Source organism: Cavia porcellus, unplaced genomic scaffold, assembly GCF_034190915.1.
Source record: "Cavia porcellus strain 051 isolate PalLab524CR breed Dunkin Hartley unplaced genomic scaffold, mCavPor4.1 scaffold_16, whole genome shotgun sequence".
NCBI lineage: Eukaryota > Metazoa > Chordata > Mammalia > Rodentia > Caviidae > Cavia > Cavia porcellus.
In genome coordinates, this window is record NW_026947499.1 from 29,518,733 (window position 1) to 29,541,756 (window position 23,024).

The window sequence follows — 23,024 nt, forward strand, 5'->3', positions numbered from 1 at the left end:
TCTCAGAGCCTGTTTTCCTATCTATAAAAGGGAACAATTCAATTATGGGATTTCCCAGGACCTGTGCTGTCCAGCCCTGTTCTGACTATGCTTTGAAATCAAGCAGCCTGGCTTTGGAGCCTAAGTCGAAGTCTCACTTCACCCTCAGGAGCCAGATGACCAAAGAAGGGTACCAAGGAGTCTTATTCAGGGGTCCTGACACCTAAAAGGAATGCTTTAGGAAATAAGCACTCCCAACCCATAGCAGAGAAGCACTGGGAAAGCTAGGGGCCAAGTCTTGGGCTTCAAGCTCAAGATGGGTGGGCTTCACTCTGGTGGGTGTCACAGTCAGGACAGGTCTGCAACTTACTGCTGAAGCGGACAGGCTGTGCCACGTTCACCGCATGGAAGTGTGTAGGGTCACCACCTCTGGCTCGCCCCTGTCGCAGGTCCACAGACTCCTTCCCATGGTAAGGCCGTGACTCCCTGGTTACTTCTAAAAGCAAAAAGAGAAATGGCGTTGTGAGCCTGACCAGTGCAGCAGGGACAAAGCAACCGTGGGGCTTCTTCAAATACTGCCAAGCTAAATGGCAGTATGGGTTCACTACTCAGGATAGAAGGGCATACACAGGACATGGCAAGAGTCCTCTTACTCCCTGGAACCTTTCTTTGGAATTCTAGAATAAACAGTGCCATACGTTCAAGTATGTCACATGTGCCTATTAGAAATTCACTTTGGCATTCTTTACTACTATACGTTATTATGAAAGAGGGCTTTACTGAACTTTCTTGTGAATATTGCTAGCATAGAGTCAGTCATTCCTTCTGCAGTGCCAGTCCTATAGGGATCCTAGGTAAAGAGCTCTTTCCAGTGCCCAGGTTGCCTTTCCACTCACCCTCACTGGCTTGGTAGTCCCCATGTTAGGGGGAAGGAGACTGTGTGCAACTACTCCTCTCATCACTCGCCACCGGAACTAAGCTACCTGCCTGCCTAGCTCTGGCCAGCCTTGAGATGTACCTCAAAGGTATTGAGAATCTCCAGGCCAGGTCTCAGGATGCTCGTGTCTAACTCCTGATGCAATAGGCCCTAAAGCGTGGTTGGAAGATGTAAACAGGAAGCCAAGCACAAGGGGAAACATACTGTTTCATGTAGTATAATCTAACAATAGTTTACAGCTTGGTCTTGCACACTTTCTTGGAGCCCTCCAATTCCCTTGTGAGAGCAAAGAACCACTCTTCTCTCATGTCTCAGGTGAGAAACAGACTCAGAGAAGGGAAGTGATTTTTCCACAGAGCAGAAAGCCAGAGGCAACATCCCTCCTGGGCCCACTTACCTCCCTTCCCATCCGCACAGACATACCCTGACACACTGTGAAGTGCACCTGGGGCACAGGTGAGTCAGATGGGTAACAAACATAATCTGTATGGCTGCACACAGAAAGACAAGCTACTTGCCAGCAGGTCCAGTCTAGCTATAGACCAGCTGTATAGGATTTAGAAGTGCCAAGGGTTGACCTCTTGCAAACCTATCTGTCTTGACTCCAGAGCTGGCAACCAGCCCACTCGCCAAAGTTTCTCTTGCCAGGACTATAGATCCTGATGTTGCTTTTATTTAATAATGTTTTTCCCTCATTATAAAATAATATATTTAATGTAAAATATGCAAAACCCACAAAAGTTTAAAAAGATAAAATGTATAAACTGTTACACTAGGGCTCACTCTTCTCTTTTTTCTTACACAAACTCTTAGAAATCTTGGGATCAGGACTAAGAGTTGAGCTCAATGGCAGACCACTTACCTGGCATGCTTGAGTGCCTAGGTTCTACTTCTAGGACCCCCAACCCCCAACAAAAAAAGAAAAGAAAAGGAAAATGAATCACATCAAACATTGTTTTGGTTGGTTCAGTAATACTGAGATGAAATCCTGGCTCCTCTAAGCATGTGATCAGATTTGGATACATTGTGTATTTTAGAAATCACTCTAAAATACACAATGTGCTGCCAGGGTCAGATAACTGTAGCACCAAGTGAGGATGTCAAAGAAGGAAGCAACTTCAAGGGCTGGATGAAGGGCAAAGGTGGGCACATGTGGGACAAGCTTGGGATCAAGCATAAGTGTGTCTAAAACATGTTTCACTGCACTTAAATTTCACATCTCCCTTCTGTCTGTTCAAACAAGCAAGGCCTGTGATTCCACTTTGTATCTTGGTCTTTTCCCCAAACTACACCCAGGACCTAGTAAACTGCTCACAAAAAGGGCCTAAGGAAAAAGAAGAGAAAGAAAACATCACAGGTTGCTGCTCAGTCCTGAAAACCAAGTATACAGATGTTGACTGACTGAAGTCATTGGTAGCCTGGGGTGGAGACAGTGAAATACTTAAGGTAAGTGATCAGAAAGCCAAATGATGTCAAAGGAAACTTTGTGCTAAGCAGGCTTCTCTGAGGCTCAGGTGGCAATTGTGAGCCTATCTTCTCAACTGTTGCTTTTCACACCCAACTAAACATATTCATCTCTTCAATCAGTTGTTTATAAAACCTCCACCAAGGAAACTTACCAGCTCTGACATAGGCCTTCACCAACAAAAAGGGGAATGTGGTCATGCTGGTGACAGTTAAATAATGGACTTTCCTGTTCTGGGGAAAGCTGGGGAATAGGACGGAGCACAAGATTAGCAACTTCCAGACTTCTTAGGTCCACCTGCAATACTTCCCTCTTCCCTAAGAGGTTCACAGGTGTTCAGCTGGACACAAAGCTTGCTTTTCACTGATGAGTTGACTTGCAGTGACCTGCCTTAGAACACTGGCCTCGGGACAAAACCAACTCTCCTCTTCCTTTCCCTGTAACTTCCAGGTACTGTCTCAGGCACAGAGGGTGCTCTTCAGTGAGAAGTCATGCTCTCTTTTCCACCAAGCAACTGGACGGGGTCCCTGTAACTGGTATGGGATGAATTCCCATTCATAACTCAACCCCAAGACTGCCCCTGACATTCTGAAAGCAGCAACCAATGTGGCTCCTGGGGTCCCACAGGCAGGGTGCTCTTTGGTGCTTTCAACGACAGTTTTTCTCTCTTTAGATGTTCTCATCAGGACTAAAGCAGCCAGGCTGCCAAAGATGGAAAGGGAGTCTGCAGATAGGCACCTAAAAGAATGTGTAGCTGAGCTGGTACTGAAAATGTGAAGGCTGAAGGAGCAAGCTTAGTGGTGTCAGGATCCACACTCCAGAGTAGGCAAGGGGCTTAAGGCCAGCAGGCTCAGGGGACTGGGGCTCCCCACCTAACAGCCTGGACTGATCTGGTCCTACCCCAGTTCATCTTTGGGTCTTGAGGATCTCCCCTTCCAAAAAAAGAACCAAGAAGCCAACATGTCAGAGCACCTCAAGTCCAGCAAGGAAAAAGCCAGTACGGTCTGTAGCCTGTTCCTTCCAAACAACATACAGCAAAAACGGGTGATTATTTGCAAATGAGGGACAAAATGTGTTACTAAAAATTTAAAACCTGTCCATATAGGATCATCTCCCCAAATAGGAAAGGGGGGAAAATAAGCCCCCTTGTTAGCACTCCAAGTTGCCACGACATCCTCCTTCCACTTACATCAAAGCAAGTTTGGAATTGTGTCAAAAACCAAATGTCAGTTAAGTCAAATAATTCTTGGTTATCAAAAAGAGAATTTCTAAAATCAAAAACCCAGAAAACATAAAATTCCTAATGGTACTGCCATGACATCATTTAAGCTCTATAAAGTGATTCTTGTCCATTTTAGAAAGAAAGAGCAGGGGCTGGGGATTTAGCTCAGCGGCATAAGCGCCTGCCTTGCAAGCAGGCGGTTGTGAGTTCGATCCCCGGTACCGATAAAAAGGAAAAAGACAAAAAAAAAAAAAAAAAAAAAAAAAAAAAAAGAAAGAAAGAGCCAAGGTTGCCTTACTGAAACCTGCCAGGGATATGTCCCAGAAGTTATCACCTATCTCTGTTTTACTAGAAATTTGAAGCTATACTATTAAAAAACAACAACAACAGTATATTCGCTTCTGTTTTTCCATTTTATATCCATATAGATGCTATATGACCCAATAGAAAATAACTGCAAAAACACAGTCCTATGAGTTCTAAGTTCAAAATCTATATCCCCATAGTTGTTCCTGGGTACAAGAAGAGACTACCTCTGACACAAAGCAGCAAGTGTCTTATCTGCTGCTATAGGTCAATGGCAGGAGCAAATCCTATATACAGTAAGAAACTTTTTTTGTTTTTGGAGGGGCTAGGGGATCAAATCTAAGGTCTCCTGCATGTTACATAAACACCCTAATTCTGAGCTATATCCCAGTGTGTAAGATGCTTTTTTATCAACAGAAATTTAAATATACATATATATACCAGTATATACACACATCTGTGGATATATAGATGTGTGTACATATATGAATAAACTAGAAATTAACAAAATTGATTATCTTTAGGATGTGAATGGAAGCAATATAAAGGGATAGAAACAAATTCTACAAATGTTTTCATAATATGATTTTTAAATCTAATGTTTTATAAATCCCAAAAATAAATTAGTCACACAATCTTTTGAATATACTAAAAATCATGTAGCCATATAGAAGGGTGAATTTTATGGTAAATGAATTATATTTCAATTAAAAACTAGAAGTCAGTCAATAAAATAAGTCAAAGTCCCAAGACCAAATACAAACTGACTCGATGTTATCATTATGACACAGAAGAAAGGATGAAAAGAGTCCTGTGATTTCTGACTGAAGAACACTGCCTATACACTGAGTGTGTAACAGTCTAACAACTTAACTACAAAGAAATCCTCAGACTATGAACTTAAGATTTAACAACAACCACAAAAAAAAAACCCTGCATCTTAGCCCACCCATTGACAGCTCCACAGATACTCCATGATGATGGGGCTCAGCTATTGGTGCCTCCACACTATCCTCTTAAGGGGAAGCAGACCTTCCTGAAGAAACGGCTGGGATGAGGAAAGTATAAAATGAGCTTGAAGCAGCTTGCAGTGCCAGAAAATAAGAAAGAGCAAAGCTCTTCATAAAAGATCATTTTTTAGCCCAGTGTGGTGGCTCACACTTGTAATCCCAGCAGCTAGGAAGCTGAGGCAGGATCATAGGTCAAAACCAGCCTGGGCTACAAAAGTGAGCCCAAAGTCAGCCTGAACTGCACAGCGATATCCTGTCTCAAAAAGACGAAAGACAAAAAAAAAAAAAAAATCATTTATTAATGTAGTATGATAATTATAAAAACTGCCATTTTAATCACTACTACAATTGATTCAGACAAAAATGATCAATACAAGCTAAAACAAATGGCAGGGCGCAGCACTCGGGAGGCTGAGGTGGGAGGATCGTTGCGAGTTCCAGACCAGCCTGGGCTACAAAGCGAGCTCAAGGCCAGCTTGAACCGCATAGTGAGACCCTGTCTCAAAAAAAAAAAAAAAAAAAAAAAAAAACAACTTAAAAAAAAGGGGTGGAAGGGTGTTAGAGGATGCCTTGAACACCATTCCTTGGATTAATTTAATACTTACAAATCATATTTCATTTCAAGGGGTAGAAAAATATTCACTACAGTGACATGCAGCAGATATTATTCTAACCAACTGATCAAGCTCAACATCACTAATAATGGAATAAACTCACATGTGACTTATACAGTATTACTGGTTTGAAAAAAAAAAGGCACAGTGGAGCATTACTCCAGTAATCTCAGTGCTGTGGCAGCCTAAGGCAACAGGATTACAATTTCAAACCCAGCCTGGGAACTCAGTGTGATCCTGTCTCAAAATAAAAAAGAGCTAGGGATGGAAGGGTCAGCGAATTTAAAAAGTCTTACTCAAAAATAATTATGAGCAGGGGCTGAGGATTTAGCTCAGCGGCATAAGCGCCTGCCATGCAAGCAGGCAGTTGTGAGTTTGATCCCTGGTACAGATAAAAAATGAAAAAGACAAAAAAAAATTATGAGCAGCCAGGCATGGTGGTACATGCCTGTAATCTCAGCCCTTGGGAAGCTACACCAGAAGGATCACTGTAAACTCGAGGCAGGCCTGGGCTACAAAGTGAGTTCAAGGCCAGTCTGAACTGCAGTAAAACCCTATTTCAAAAAGACCAAAAAAAAAAAAAATCATAAGCTGGGTGGTAATGCATGCCTGTAATTCCAGCACTTGGAAGGCTGAGGCAGGAAGACTGACTATGAGTTCCACGTCAGCCTGGACTACAAAGCAAGACCCTGTCAAACAAACAAACAAAAACAACCAAACAAAAAAAAACCCCTAAAAATTAAAAAAAAAAATCATAAGGAAAGAGACAAGTCCAAAGGGCAGGACATTCTACAAAACAATTGGTCTGGACTTTTCAACTGTAGTCCCAGTACTAGGATGAGAAACAAGGAGGATCACCGCAAATTCAAGGTCAGTTTGGGTTATATAAGCAAATTTAAAGCCACCCTGCAGTACATGATGAGACCCGGTCTCATAAAAACAAAATAAACAAAAAGACCTAGTAAGTAGCCAGCACAACAGATAACACAAAATTTCTAAAAGAAAGGATACAAGTTCTGTTCAAAGAATCAGGAATTATTAGGGTACCAGAAACATTAAAAGCTTATAAAAAAACAAAGATTTCAAAATTAGAAAAAATTACTTTCAGGGTATTTTTCTACAATTAGACAGACTTATCACATACAAAGGAAAAATAAAAACATTCCAGACATTTACACAAAGAAACAAACGCTTCTGACTCTCACTTTCCTTTGTTGTGGATCAACCAGGAAAGACGAAAACCTGAAAGCAGAAAATCTAAGACAAAACAAGATGAAGGAGAAATCTACCCTCTCTCCTGTGCTGATGGTGAAGGGAGGCCTCAAGATGACAGATGGGAAGGTGAGCAGCAGAACCACTGGCACTAAGCAGGCTGGGATGGTTGGGGCATTCAAGGGAGAATAGTCCAAGGGAACTCTGGTAGATCTATAACTGAGGAGACATTAGGAGAGAAAAATTGCTAGGTAGTCTTGAAAAATAAAAATTATACACACACACACACACACACACACACACACACACACACACACACACGAAAATCTATAGCCATATAATAAACAGTTTGACCATTTCTTTAAATAGTTAAACATAATTTATCATGTGTGATTGTTAACTGTGATACTTGGATAAGAACCACTCTGAGTGTGTCTGTGGATGACTGACATGGTGTAAATTGAAGAGGAAAGGCCCACCCAAGATGTGGACAGTATCAACCAATAGGCTTGTAGCCTGCAGGAATAAAAAGGGAAAGAAGGAATTCTTCCCTTGTCCTCAGAGGAGCTCCAGTCTCTGCCACTGCCTCTAGGCTTTTGTCTCCTGTTCGTTCCCAACACGTCTCACTTCTCTGCAGTGACCTCCAGGCCTTTTACATTCAACTGGATCCTTTGGCTCTCTAGTGTGCAGGTGGCCATTTTACATTCTTCCATCTCTGATTCCACAGGTGCCCACTTGTAAGCCTACCTAGAAAATCTTCTATATGATATATACAGTGGTGCCTTGATTTACAAACTTAACTTGTTTTATGATTTGGGGGGGAAGATGGCTGTGTTTGTGTTTGTATTTGTATAAGGAAGATGCCATGGTTGTGTTTGTCACAATGCAGAGTTTGCAAATACAAGCAAAATTTTGCCTAATGCTTTTGCTTGTGAACCAAAGTGTTTCCAAACAGAAGTACACTGACATATGCATATATTCTGTTCCTCTGGTGAATCCTAACTAATGACACACCATGAAACTCAGAAATTTCACTCCTATGTATTTGCCCAAAGAAATAAAAGCATGTTGTCTACACAGAAATTTAAACACTAATGATCACAGCAGTATTTATACTTATGATGAAAAGGAATAAACTGATGTGCATAATAACATGGATAGACCTCAAAAATACTATGCTAAGTGAAAGAAACAAGTCACAAAATACAGTATGTAGCACAACTCAATTTACATAATAGCTCAAGAAAATACAGCTCCACAAGTGACAGAAAACAGAACCATTTTCTATCTTAAAGGGGAAAGTAAACAGGAAGTAACTGCAAATGAGTATGAGGGACCTTTTGGAGATGACTGGAATGTTCTAGGACAGTGGTAATGATTTCACAACAATGACTGAGTTGTACACTTAAAACCAACAGATTTTATGGAATATATATTACATCTTTTAAAAAAGTACATCTTGCCAGACATAGTGGCACACAACTATAATCCTAGCACTTGGAAGTCTGAGGCAGGAGGATTGCTGTGAATCTGAGCTCAAGGCCAGCCTGAACTGCATACCAAAACGACACACATACATACACAAATGAGAAACTTACATCTCAATAAAGCTGTTAAAACAATCAAAGGTCCCATGAACAAGTGTACAAAAAATTAAATCAAAAAGAAAATGGCGTGAACACTGATTTTAATGATTTTCTGTACTTCTCTTTTTCCATTTCACTGATCTCTAATCTCTTCCTCAATCTGCTGGCTTTGGGTTTAGTTTGTCCTTTTTAGTTTTTTAAAGTATAAAGTTAAGTTATTTCAGCTCTTTTTCTAAATTTAAGCATTTATAGCTAAATATTTCCTTCTTAGTACTGCTTCTGCTATATCCTGTAAGTTTTGGTATGTTGCATTTTCATTTTCATATGCCTCAAGATATATATATATTTTTTGGTACCAGAGATCAACCTCATGACTTCATGCTTACCAGGCAAGCATTTGAGCTAATGAGCTAAATCCCCAGACCCAGCCTCAAGATCTTTTTTAATTCCTCTTGTGATTTCTTCTTTGATCCAAGACTTGACACAGGAGTACACTGCTCAATATTCACATATATGTGAATCTTCCAGTTTCCCTCTATTGTTGATTTCTAGTTTCATTCTGTTTTAACCAGAAAAGATATTTCACATAATTTTAATCTTTTATACTTATTAAGATTTGTTTTATGTCCTAACACATGGTCTATCCTGGGCTGGTTGAAAAAGTGATGCATATTCTACTACTCCCAATAATCTCAGAAGTTCCTTAGACAGTTCACCTTTCTTTATTATAGTCTTTTTTCCACCATAGCAATAATTTCAATTATCACCTGTTCAAGTTCATCTAGTTCTTTGATTGCTCTGCACATTCAAATCTCCCTATGATTTTTTTCAATTTAGTTATTTTACTTATCAGGTCCAGAATTTCTGTTTGGTTCCTTTTATCATTTCCTGTTTTGATAACTCTCATTTTGTTCATTCTTTGTGTTTCCCTTTAGTTTGCAACCTGGACACACTTAAGACATTGTTTTAAAGTATTTTTCTTTTATATCAGAAATCTGTTTCTTCAGGAATAATTTTGGTCACCTTAGTTTTTTCCTTTAAATGGACCACATTTCCCCCTTCCTTTGTATAAACCAGCCACTTCTCCTTCATTAATTGGCAGGGCTTGGTCTCTCGTGACAGTCCGTGGTGAAGACTTTAAGGTCTCTCAGATCTTTTCTTGTGTGCATTTTGCCTGAATTTCTGTAAGTTTTTCTAGATTCCCAAATATACAGCTGCTTTAAAATGTCTCAATTTTTGGTATGGACTGAAGGGCAAAAAAAAAAAAAAAAAGAAAAGAAAAAATAAATAAAATGTCCCAATTTCCCAAGCCATGCTTCTCAAGCTTTCAGAAGCTCTACTGTATTCCTTACCTGAACCCTAGTCCAAGCACCTGCAATCTGTAGCTCCATGCTGTGTAGGTAAGTACTGAAAGTCACTCTCACAGCTTCTCCCAGACTGAGATCAAGCTCTTCCATTTTCCTCCATCTATGCTCTAAGTCAGGCAAAACTGAGATCAATGGTATATGCAGCTCCCAAACGGGGAGAGGGGGAATTTGGAATTGAGCCATTGCTTCACTCAGACCAAAATGAGTCATAAAGGGGAGGGGCTGGGGCAACGGCAAGTAAAAACACCATAAAATTTCCTATTTTGAATGAGGCTTTTTCTTGATTAGGTGTTTGACTGATCGGTATAAATCCCTGTTCTCCAAAGCTTCCATAAAATTATTTCACCAAGTTTCTAGTTCCCTTTTTATTTTTTCAGTCCTGGGAATTGAACTGTAGCCTCATTAAATGCTAGGCAAAGTGCTACAACTATAGCCAGCTTTTTCAAACAATTTTGAGATGTTAAATTGCCCAGGCTGGCTTCCAATTTGTGATTCTCCTATTTCAGTTTTCTTCAATGTCTCAATAAGGTGGTAAATTTTTCTCTTATTAACAGCTTTAGGCTGGGGGACGAGCTTGTAGCTAAGGGGTACAGGAACTGCCTAGGGTACAAGGTTCTCAATCCATACACACTCACACACACACACTAGGCTGGGAGGGGGTGAAGCTCAATAGTACAACTATGCTTGAGATTCTGCAAGAGGAGGCCTGGGGATTTGATTCTCCATACCCAAACACAAAACAAACACAAAAACACAAAACAAAACAAAAAAACAATGGGGATGGGGATCTAGATCAGCAGTAGATTACCCCTGGGTCTAGTCTCAGTACCAAACCACAACAAATTTATACAATTTAATTATGTGTTTGTATTAGAAAAATAGAAAATGCCCATGCTACTGGGCATTTGAAACACAAAGTGATGGGCTCAATGGCACAGCACTTGCCTGGCAAGCATGAGGTCCTGAGTTCAACTGCTAGCGCACACACACACACACACACACACACACACACACACACACACAGGGATTTACTACAAGGAATTGGATGATTTCAAAACAGGTGGACTACAGCGGGTCATCTCTAACCTTCTACAGCACTCCCATAGCTGGTACTCAAGGGTCAGGAAGCTACTACTGCCATTCATACATTAGGAAACTGCAGAAAACTGCTGCCAATACAGGTAATCAGCAGCTCTGAGACAGCTGACCAGTGGGAGAATGTGGAAGTCACTACAAAAACTTACCTTAATCTTACAGACAGCTAAGTTAGGTAGAAATATTTAGCAGTCAGACAGGGTTAGACCCTTGATGGAGTCAGTGCAAAAGATTAACACATTACAACTGTGGCTAGAGGCATATCTGTCAAAGGCCAGGACTCAAGATACAGAAGAAATGACCTGACCCTACATGCCTCCCTAAGGGATAAGCAATAAATTGAGATTATGCAATAACTGGTATCACCTGATCCAGGTGATAGATATCAGGGGGGTTACGTCAGGACTCATTCCTTCTTTAACAACCCTTTGCTCTATCCACGTACCCTTGCTGTGCGACCTGTTTCCCTACTGATCAATATTACCAAAGTGGCTATACTTATAATCTTACTGGTTGATCACAGTTTGATCTATATTGCATCCATCTAGTGACTTCACTTTATAAAACATTCTCAGAGAAGTGAGCTCTATGGCAGCCCACTTTTGGGTACCCTCTATCAGGGGCTTCTCTCAAGGGCTCTCTCTCAATAAATATTTCCTATTCTTACCCTCCTCTATTCCTTAGAATTCATTTCTCAGTTTGGGGGGACACAAACATGACATATCTGACATCTAGCAGGATGGGAGTTACATTTTTCCCTATGTTAACCTAAGCCCATATCACTGCCAAAAGAAAAAAACTTTACCGTCTTTTCCTTTTCCACATTTTTTCTTTTTTTTTTTTTGTCTTTTTCTTTTTTTATCTGTACCAAGGATCGAACTCATGACGGCCTGCTTGCAAGGCAGGTGCTTATGCCACTAAGCTAAATCCCCAGCCCCCTTTTCCACATTTTCTAAGCTGCATCTCACAGGCCCATAGATATCAATAAGTCTACTAGCTGGAGACTAAGTGCTATGGCTATAGCTTTCTGGCCTCTCACATCAGGGTAGATCCTGGAATGGAATGGGGAGGTACTGAGTACCCCAACTTTATCTAGCGCAACACCCATTTCCCATCCTCCAAAAACATGGTGTAACAATTTATCTCCTGTTATTGAAATTACTCATCTCTCATTTTCTTTGGCCCTGTGGTTTTATATCTTTATATACTTTTAGGATACTTTCAGCAGGGCAGTAAAAAAACCTCACACGGTACTCAAGAAGTCCTGGACCCAGACATGGTGGCCTGTAATCTCAGCACTTGGAAGGGCAAGGTGGAAGGATCACTACTGAGTTTAAGGCCAGTCACTATATAGTGAGACTCTGTCCCGGAAAAAAAAAAAATGTTCTAGAACATATATTCAAAATCAACCTAACTGAGGCTAGCTAGGTCTTTCCACAGGGTTAACCTCTCCTCATACAAAGCAAGCCATGGCTTTTAGAATAGGAGTGGTTATCCAGTAATCTCCTATTATGCTCTACATAAGAACTTTCTTCTTGGGCCAGGAATACAGCTCAGCAGTACAGTGTCTGCCTGGCATATGTAAGGTCCTGAGTTCAATTCCCAGTATACAAAAAAAAAAAAAAAAAAAAAAACTCTTCTTTTTCGGTGGGGCGGAGAAGTGTTTTTGAGGCCCTGACTTCAAACCCATAATGTAGTTTTAAAAACATACTAAAAAATAGCATGCATCATGACACATATCTGTAATCTCAGTACTCAGGAAGCTGAGGCAGGAGGATTGCAATGAGTTCCAAGCAAGTGTGAACTACAAAGTGAGACTTGTTCTCCAAAAAAAGAAAAAACTAGAAAAACATCTCAGCAGTTATTAATTCAGGGAAATGAGAAAATGAGCCTTATATTATTCTTTTTATATTTCTCAAAATCCCAGCATGAAGAACCATGAGAAATCAATCTGCTATATACCACAGCTTAAGGATACAAGCCAAGGGGATGCCAGGTGAGACCTGACATGGTCACAGGCTTCTCACCTCTCCTGCACCAGACCAGGCCCTGTTATCTTCAATGAGTCTGCATGTGCTGGTTCCAGGTGACCAACCAAAGCACACCGTGATCCAAGTGCTGGCAAGTACTGTACACTCTCTGGGCTTTAGCCCAAGGAACAACAAGTGGACTACAGGCATAGGCAGGTCCTAGAGGTTCTAAAGAGGTTCCCATCATTCATTCAAACTTCCTTTTGGAAAGTCAGTACTTCCACACCAGATATGCATGATCCCATGAAGAAGGCAGGCTCAAGGGATGATCAATAGCAGTCCCCTCTAAACTGCATTCAATATAATCCTTTCCTTTGTCTTTCTTCTTTGAGAACAAGGCTTGTTATCCCCAGGTTGACCTCAAATTCCTCAAGCGATCCTCCTGCCTCAACCTCCCCAGCAGCTGACACTACAGATGTGTGCTACTACACTTGCCCCTGTTTCTTATTTTGGAACTTGATAAAATAACTATGCCACATTCAACTGTTACTTTCTGCTGGATGCCCTCCCTGAAGCTCCTGTTTGTAATGAATCCATTTTCCTTCAACACATAGCCTCCAGGAATACAGCACACCTTTCTTGTAAGAGAGCAGGTCCCACTGAGAAAGGGGAAAGGTCTCTTACACTGGAGAACTCATGATTTGGAAAGAGAGATCAAGCATAGGCCCTAGGAATGGTGATAATTACTAGCAGTTCTAGAAGGTGTTAAGAGAAGAACAGGGCTGAAGATGTAGCTCAGCAAAAGAGCACTTAACTAGCATGCGCATGCCCAAGGCCCTGAGTTCAATTCCTAATTCCAAAATTAAAAAAACATAAAAAATTTAAAAGCCAAATCAGGTGCCAGTAGAGGGAGAGACATCCATTTGAACCAAGCTTTGAAAGATGGCAGCTAGAAAATTAATAAAGAGTAAAACATTTCAGTTGAGCCACTAAAGGAAAAATAGCAAGAAAGTCAGGCTGGCAAAGAAATTAAGCCAACCATCAAAGGAATTTGTTTTTGTTTCTATCTTGTACTACTAGGGATTGAACCCAGAGCCTTCATACTAAACTACATCCCCAGCCCTTTTTATTTTTTCAAGACAGGGGATTACTAAGTTGCCTAGGCTTGAGTCATGATCCTCCTGCCTTACCCTCCTGAGTAGCTGAGATTATAGGTACCACCATGCCCAGCTAGTGAAGTAATCTGAATAGTAGGCAGAAGAGTTCAGGCCTGTGGTTGCAGAATTAAAGTAAAACGTACTTTCTTTTTATAAGCTTCGTCAGAACCACTTGATTTCACACATGTCCACACATCCACGTGTATACATGAAATGCTACTCCTTCCCCTCAAGCGCAGCTGAGAACAGCTGATCAAGTGACCACTGTTCCTCATGGGGTGCCTTACACTCTTCAAGAGTGCTAGGAATAAATCAGGTGGAGAACTAACAATTTATGACTTTCTGTGTCCTCTCCATACACCTCTAGGCACCTATGCATCACCACAAGAAAACCCTGAGTACCAGGGTACCAGTGACTGAGTGGCAAGATGGGTACATGATGCAAAAGTCTACAGTAACACACTTGTCAGGAGCCTGGCAAGAGGTACTTACATCCAAAGCCACACCGAGGTGAGGCCAGAGAAGTAGTGAGCTCTCCCTCAGGGAGCTCCTCTTAGGACCACACAAGTCCAACACCAACAGCACTTCACTTGCCTCCCCATGACTCCAGCCCTGCCATCTCCAAAGTTCTGGGTTCTGTCAATGTCAGGCACCTTCTTTTTTCTCCCAGTACTGGGACTGAACCCAAAGCCTTTGCAATGAGTTACAATCCCAGCCTTCTTTCTTTTTATTTTGAGATAGGCTAAGTTACTAAGTTGCCCAGGTGATTCTCCTACTTCAGCATCCCAGAGTGCTGTGCATCACCATACCCAACTAATGACCTGGGGACTTTTTGTTGTTGTTTTTCTGTTTTGCTTTGCTTTGTTTTTAAGGACAAAGAAAAAAAGGCAAGCCAGAAGTCAGATTACACTGTCTTTCAAATGTGTGGACACAGCAAGAAGCAACAGGTTGCAATTCTCCACCCTTCGTGGAAGGCGTGCTTACCCAACTACACCAAGGAGGTGGGTTGTGTGCACCCACCTGCTAAACACACTCACTCACCTGGACAGTTGGCTTCATCGCTCTCATCCTCGCAAGTCGGCAAGCCGTCACAGTGCCAAGAGAGGGGGATGCACTGGATGGCACCACTGCGACAGGCAAACTGCCCAGGGTTACACCGGAGCTCTATGGAAGCAAAGGCAAGAATTCGTTGAGGCAGCAGCAGCAAGAGCAGAGAACTAGAGTGGCAAAGCCCTGCTACCAATGAGCCCAAAGCCAACCGGCCTCTCCTAAAAGGTCTGGAAAACACATTCCCAAAGGAGCAGCCAGGAACTGTTATAGTACTGCAGCAGTGGATAGAGCAATACTCACTCAAGATAATAAATTCTGTAGCAGTTCAAACATACACTCTGAGTTTGGATTTTGCTATCATTTGGATGTTAAATGACCCCAAAGGCCCAAGTGCTCAAGGCTCTATCCCCAGGCTGGCACTGTGTACCATGTGGAGGCAAGCACTTGTGGAAGGTCCTCAGGTCACTGGGGAATCCAAAGGGACTGTAGGCCTTCCCAGGTCCTCTTTCAAGCACCCTGGCCCATGATGTAAGCGCTCACAGACCATCATGGCATGCTACCCTCTCCAAAGGCTCAAATCAGAAGAGTAACCTGATCTTGGACTTGAACCTCCAGAACCATGAACCAAAATAAACTTCTATCTCTTAAGTAGACTTAGTCAGATACTTCACTGTAGTGATGTGAAGCTAACAACATGATACAGTTCTGTACCAAACTACAGTTGAGAGAGGAGACAGAGATAAGGGAAAGGATACAGTGCTCACCGCTTACGAGATTCCAGATCAACGAAACAAACAGACATACATATAAACAGAGGTTTCTGACAGCAAATGGAGGCAGCGATCACTGAAGTGGTTCAAACAGCATGCCAAAACACTGAAAGGAGGACAATACTTTCTCAACCAACGCTCTAGAATGCTTTTTTTTTTTTTTTTTTGCTACAGAGAACTCATGACCTTGCACTTGCCAGGCAGGCACTTATGCCACTGAGCTAACCACCTAGCCCTCTAGAATACTTCTTAAAGAATACCGAATTTGAGTAGAATCTTTTCAGAAGAACATATGATACTGTAAGAACAGCACTTCAGGAAAAGCAAGGCAAGGAAATATTAGCAAGTGAAAGTCAGGCTGAGTAGACCATGGAGGGAATCCCTGAAGGTAGGATCAAAAATACAAGAAGGATCAGGTTGTGGAAATTTTGATGATAAGGGATTTCTGATCTTATCTAGTAGGTTGCAGGGAACCAAAATCTTACTAAGCAGGTAACATGAGAGGTAAATTTGAACAAGGTACAACTGGCAATAGTTTCTGAGGAGCAATTACAATACAGAGATGGAGGAAAATATTAAATATTCAGCAAAGTACAGGCTTGAACTGAGTAGAAGTAAGGTACAGCTCATGAGCCAAACCTTGCCCTTTGCAACTTTTTTTTTCTTTTTTGCAGTGCTGGCATGGAACATTGGGCCTCCCACATGCTAGGCATGGGCTCTATCATTGACCTACATCCCCAGCTCTTAAACAGTTTTTAAATACAGTTTTACAGCACAAAATGTATTGCCCATGGATGCTTTCAAGCTACAAGAGCAATGCTAACTGCAAGAGAAACTGTATGGCCGCTTCACTAAATAGTTACTATCTAGCTCTGTAAGGAACAGGCTACCGACTCCTTGAAGGACCCTTCAGTAAAGGGTTACCTCAGAACCAACTTACCTGGTGTGAGGAATAAGCCCTGTACACCAGCTTGATGACAAAAGCAGCAGAAACCAACCACAGCATGCTGCTGTGTTTGCTCCTTCAATTGTTCTCCTTCCAGAACCATTCCACTTAAGTCAGCGGGGAAAGGGAACTATCTTTGCAGCTGGGTCCTGTTTTATCACTACTCTACGTAATTTAAAGACCAAACATTAATTTATCAAGGCAATTTAACTCACCTGAACAAGTAAGACGCACAAGCTACAGCTGAGCCCCACACGCCAAACACCAGCTAGCTCCCTAAGAGCAGACTCCCAGGGCAACGCGAGCCTTGTGTGGAAGAGTACTCTGTGAGCAGGGTCAGGTGGAAGGCACAGCCCCAGCACCATGCCCTCTCCTTGCATGGTCCTTTAGTCTAAGAAAGGCTGACTTCTCAGATGGACAAGAGTAAGAGCCACAGAAGAATTGCTAATTCCATGTTCCTTTCCTCTACCACTTATTTATTTATTTATTTATTTATTTATTTATTTATTTATTGTCTTTTCCCTTTTTATCGGTACCAGGGATCGAACTCACGACTGCCTGCTTGCAAGGCAGGCGCTTATGCCGCTGAGCTAAATCCCCAGCCCCACCACCACCACCACCACCACCACCACCACCACCACCACCACCACCACCACCACCACCACCACCACCACTTCTAATGCTACAGGAGATGAAGTCAACAGAACCTACAAGAACACGGCTGCGTGGAGGTGTTCAGTGGGAGAGAATGTACTTTGCAGGCACAAGGCCTGACACTTCAAAAAATTTTCTCCTATGTATGTATGCATATAAAACCTTGCCTAAGAGTCACAATACTTTCTATTTTATAAATGCATTTGGCCGAGAAGGAGTTACAGTGGCTGGATTTAACTGCTTGGCTAAAGAGCCTAAGAAAAGGAGGGGAAAGGAAGGGAAAGGGAGGACACAGGAGGGGAAGGGAGATTAAACGTTAATGAGGAAAAAAAAAACCAATCAGAATTTACCAAAAATGGTACAAATAATAGGAGAGATATTAAACATTCTTACAACTATATTGTAAATGCTCTAGAAGCCAAAGGAAAAATCAAAATGCTAAGCAGAAATGTAAAAACAGAAAAAGAAACAAACTTACTACCTAGAGATAAAGACTGTCTGAGATGAAAATTCCACTGCAGAAAGTTCCACAGATTTCATTTTGTAAAAGAAAAGATTAGTGACTGGAAGATACAATAGAAACTTCTCAAATTCAAACACAAAAATTAAAAGGACTGAAAAGAGTACACAGAGCACCAGTAATACACAGAACAACTTTACACTCCCTAATTTAATGGCCCTGAAGAGGGGGAACAGATAATATTTGAAAACAAAACCTTGCCAATTTGATGAAAACTATTTAAAAACTATGACTTCAGTAAGTTCAATAAGCCCTAAAAATAAAACTACTCCAAGTTGTATTGGAATCAAATTGCTTCAATATAGCCATAAGAAAAAAATCTTGATCCCAGCTTACTCAGGCCAAAGTAGATGGATCACAAGTTCAAGGCCAACCTGAGGAACAATGAAAGACCCTGTCTCAAAATAAAATTTGTAAAAAGGATTAGCGATGTAGCTTAGTGGTAGACAGCCCTTGTCTAGCACACTCAAGACCCTGGGTTCAACCCATAGCATTGCAAGAAAAAAAATTATAATAATAGAGAGAAATCTTAAAAGGCAGGCAGCAAAAAAAGGTATATTATTATGCACAGAAAAACAAAAAGAAAGATAATGGCAAGTTTCTCATTAGAAGCAATACAAGCCAGAAGGCCACAGCACAAAAAAAGCTGGGATGAAAGAAACAATCATTCTCTTATAAGGGTCTTACACTATTTAGATAAACTGGTCTGTCACTTGAAGATAGACTGTACTTTAAGTTAAAAGTGAATACCACTATATACCGTAGTAAGAGTTACAGCAACCAGTGCACATCTGTAGTCCTAATGCTTGGGAGGCCAAGGCAGGAGGATCCCAAACTTAAGTACTGCATGGGCAACTTAGCAAAATTCTGTATCAAAATAATGAAGAAAAACCAATAAATAAAAAGGACTGGGGATACAGCTCAGTGTGAAGGCCCTGGTCCAATCCCCAGAACTCCTGCAAAAAATAATAATAATGATAATAATAATAATAAAATAATCCAATACAAAAAGAAAACAAAGCTAAACCTGTAGTCCTAGCTACTCAGGATGCAGAGAAGTGAGCATCACTTGAGTCCAGGACTTCAAGGCCAGCCTGGTCAACCTACTGAGACCATCTCACAAAAAAAGAAAGAAAGAAAAGAAAACAAGTAGCAATACGGTAGATTTTAAAGTCACCTACCTGATACACACATGGAGTGATCTAAACACCAATTAAAAAGTGTAATTTGTCCCATATGTAAAGAAGCAAGATCCAACTATATACAGATGATCCCTAACAAATCAGTTTTTTTGACTTTACAAAGATACAAAAGCAATTCACATTCAGTAAAACTGTATATAAACTTCAGAATTTTTATCTTCTCCTGAACTAGACAGACATGTGGTATATCACATAATGATAGGATGAACAACCAATACTTTACAGAATACCCTGTTGCTAAATTATACCATTCAGCAGGTTAGGTGTCTGAAATGCATATTCATCTTATATTTTCAAATTACAATCTGTTACTGGATATAACCCCACCACCAAGTAAAGGAGAAAATTCATTGCCTAAAAGAAACATGGTACACAGGTGAAAATAGAAGAATACAAAAACATATATCATCTCCTGCTGCTTTAACAGACTATCAGTTTTCATGAATTACAAACAATGAAGATCTATCTGGCTCACAGTTTTGGAGGCTGAGAGGTCAAAGATCTGCTTTGGGTGACAAACCTGGGGCTGCCTAATAACAGGGCAGAGGTATCAAAAAGAGAAAGGGGCCAATCCTTTCACTTTTTAAAAACTGACTTTGATCATTAACCTTTTCCTGCAATTACTGACTTCATCCACTAAGGCCCGCATGCCCTAATCTCTTAAACAGACCACCCTACAGCACTATGCACTAGGGACTAAAATTCCAACATATGAACCTGAGGGGTACATTCAAACCACAGTACTTATATTAACCCTGAACAAAAGAAAAGCTGATTGGTTATACTAATATCACATAAAGCAGACTTCAGAGCAGACACTTCTAGGAATAATGACAAACTACTTACAAAAAGAAAGGAAGCCAGGTGTGGGGGTACACATCTAGAATCTCAGGACTCCTAGCACTATAGAGGCTAAGGCAAGAGGATCACTGCAAGATGCAAGTCAGCCTGGGGTACACAGTGTTTGGGGTCATCTTGGAGATCCTGTCTCAAAAAAACGAAAAACTTCCAGGCATGGTATAACCCCAACATCTGGGAGGCTGAGGCAGGAGGATCACTGTGAGTTTGAGACCAGCCTGGGTTACAAAGTGAGCTCAAGGCCTTAACTGCATAATAAGACCTTTTTGTCTAAAAAGACACTCACACACACACACACACACACATACATACATACACACACAAAGCAACCTACAATTTATGTTTTATGGGACTGGGGTTGGGGGGCAAAAAAGAAGCAATATAGTTAGAAAAAGGCCAACAGTATGAGGCAGGACTAGAGGAAGGGTTATCTTGCATGTAACATCTACCAGCAGTTCCTTTTTGTTTTGGTTTTTTGAGGAAGAGTCTCACTTTGTATCTCAGGCTGACTTTGAACTCAGTGTACCCCACTATATTTGGCTATCAGCAGCTTAATCCAACACTGCTACCACAATCTGATCACAGCCATCACATACTACAGCCCACTCATCTCAAAAGAAACAACAGCCACAGCAGAACCAGATTCCTGTGTTTACATGTGCCAGACAGTGTACCCATGCTTGAGAAACATTATTATAAATCCTTAAGACAAACCCTCCCACTGGCTTCTCAGGGGTCCCTCTCTCTGGAAGCCCTCCCCAACCCAGGATGAGTAGCTGGTTAACTACTCAAGAGAGAATCCAGGTTGGTTGCTGCTGGTAGATCTTTTCATGGATTTCCCTGCCAAGGCCCACCATGTCCATGACAGGACATGAAGCCCAGCAGGGAGTGGCAAAATAAACTGTACATGTGTCTGTGGAAGTTCACATTGTTCCTTTTAGCTCTAATACAGCATCATAGGGTCTTGTATTTGCTTTCCCTGTTTCGTATGTATACCTCCCTTTTTCTCCCTCTCTCATCTCTCAGCTCAGTAAGCTTCCCTCAGCATGAAAGTCCAAGCCAGCTGGCTCTGACCCACCCTCCTCTATACCCTCAGTCCCCCTCCCACTGTCCGCCAAAGGCAGTCTTGCAAGAAGACCACCACAAGGCCCTCATCCCCCTTGCCACCCCCACCAGGGCAGCTGCAAGGCCGGCTGCTGAAAAAAGCTGTTACTCTTTATTTCAAAATATAAGTGGCCATTTGTGCACTTCTTCAGGAACTAATTTCTGAGTGCTCACTCTGTGCCTGACCAGGCTCAAGGGACATAGCAGGAATGTGACAAAGAGCAAAACACGTCTCAGTTTGAACAATCCTAGTCCTGTGCAAAGCATAGTAGCTGTTTTGGGCCCTCTGGGCAAGTCACACATGCTCCTCTGATACCCAGATTCCTGTAGCACTCACTATGTGGCAGATCCAACAAAACTGCCAAGCTCTGCTGACTTTTGAGAGGAAGCCCTGTTCTGGAAAATACACCCATATCCTGGGCACAGATTCAGGGCTTCCCTTTAGTCCATTCATACAGAAGAGTCGAGTTAGTCTACATAGCACCAGCATTGCTGAAGCAAGAAGACGCTCAAGGCTAGCCTGGGCTATATGGTGAGTGTGAAGTCAATCTGCACTATACAGCAAGACCTCATCTCAAAAACAAAAGAATCTGAGTTATATAAGATTCTTTTATATAAGTTTATATTTGCCCTTTTTAATCCTAACATCTCCATGAAACCCTACTATGATGTCATGTTGCAGTGAGAAAACTGAGGCACTCACAGAGGGGGTCACAAAAAAGATTTCACTCCGAGAAGCAAGACTCTAAAAGGTTAGTGTTCTGAAACTGTCCAAACTGCCTGCAGGTAACCTGGATCAGATGCTTTATCTAACTTTTTATGGACCACTCATGTGACTCACAACCACACATGGGCTTTCCTATCTCAAAAGGCAGTCTTCAGTAGCCCCAGAATATCTGGGCACACCGCCTACTACCCTCCAACCACAGGACCCCAATTCCTTCTCTACCCTGGTCTTGCCTGCCAAGGCCCACGATGTCCACAATGACAGCACATGCAGCCCAGGCAGGATAAGCTATGACTGGCTTCCATCAAACCTCCCAAGACAATTGGTGAAACAGAAAAAATAAATAAATGAATAAATAAAATGCCAGAGACAAAAACAGTCTCATATACCAACCATACTCCAATGCACCCCTGCTAAGGGAATGTGAGCTGGAAATTGGTCTCTCAGGACTGCCTGCACTCTCTGCACACCAGCAGGGGAACCAACAGTCACCAAATTCAGCTCTCAAGACATAAAAGCACAGGTGACGAGGGGAACAATCTAGCAGCACACCAAGAAAAATATTTAATCTATTGTAGGATCTCTACTAGGTCCTAAATACCACCACTGATAAGTATCACTGAAAGTTAAAAAACTTGTAACAGTTTCTCAAAGCCAAAGACAAAGGGAGACAAAAGAACCCCCCAGTGGTGAAAGCCTCAGGTCCATCAGAGAGAAGTGGATGTCTAAATCACTGCCATCACAACTAAGAGGACACACATACAATCACAACTAAGAGGACAAACACACACAGTGAGATCAATAGCCATCATTATTAGAAAGACATACATGCAGCCTGACCGCTGACATACTGCTAAGAGAACATACACGCAGCTACAATGGCCCTCACTGCAAAGAGGATACACGCACTGCAAAAAGGACACACGGGCACAGGGATACATGCACACGTGCATACACACGAACATCACTGCTAAGAGAATGTAAGCAATGCTAGATCAGCTACCAGCCCTATTGGGAGGACAGGTGTAGTGTATATCCAGATCACCTCCCACCATGAAGAGAACATAATCATTCAATACCTCTCAAAGTGCGCAAGGGAGGACATGGTGGGGAAAGTGCCGATGAGCTAGGACTGGGAAGCAGACCACGCACGAACAAGGAAAGACACAGACATTCAATAGCAGCAGTCCAGATGCACCAGCCATTACAGGGAACAGGAGCAAGAGGTAAATTCTACTTAGCCCCACGTCACTGTCCTCACCAAGGCCCCTGC

General features: G+C 41.8%; 1 protein-coding gene across 7 annotated transcripts in view; it reads right to left on the minus strand.

Annotated features, from left to right (window-relative positions):
* Dgcr2 (DiGeorge syndrome critical region gene 2) overlaps positions 1-23,024 on the minus strand; it is a 58,712-nt gene that overhangs the window by 30,054 nt on the left and 5,634 nt on the right. The window contains exons 1-3 of one of the 7 annotated variants that reach the window (XM_063226097.1): positions 16,681-16,840; positions 14,962-15,084; positions 348-475 (exon numbers count right to left, since the gene is read on the minus strand). In XM_063226097.1, the coding sequence (XP_063082167.1) occupies positions 348-475; positions 14,962-15,084; positions 16,681-16,789 (360 nt within the window). In that variant the 5' untranslated portion in view covers positions 16,790-16,840. Of the gene's footprint in view, positions 1-347; positions 476-14,961; positions 15,085-16,680; positions 16,841-23,024 lie in introns of those variants that run through there. The other 6 variants (XM_063226093.1, XM_063226094.1, XM_003478369.5 and 3 more) reach the window with 6 other exon arrangements.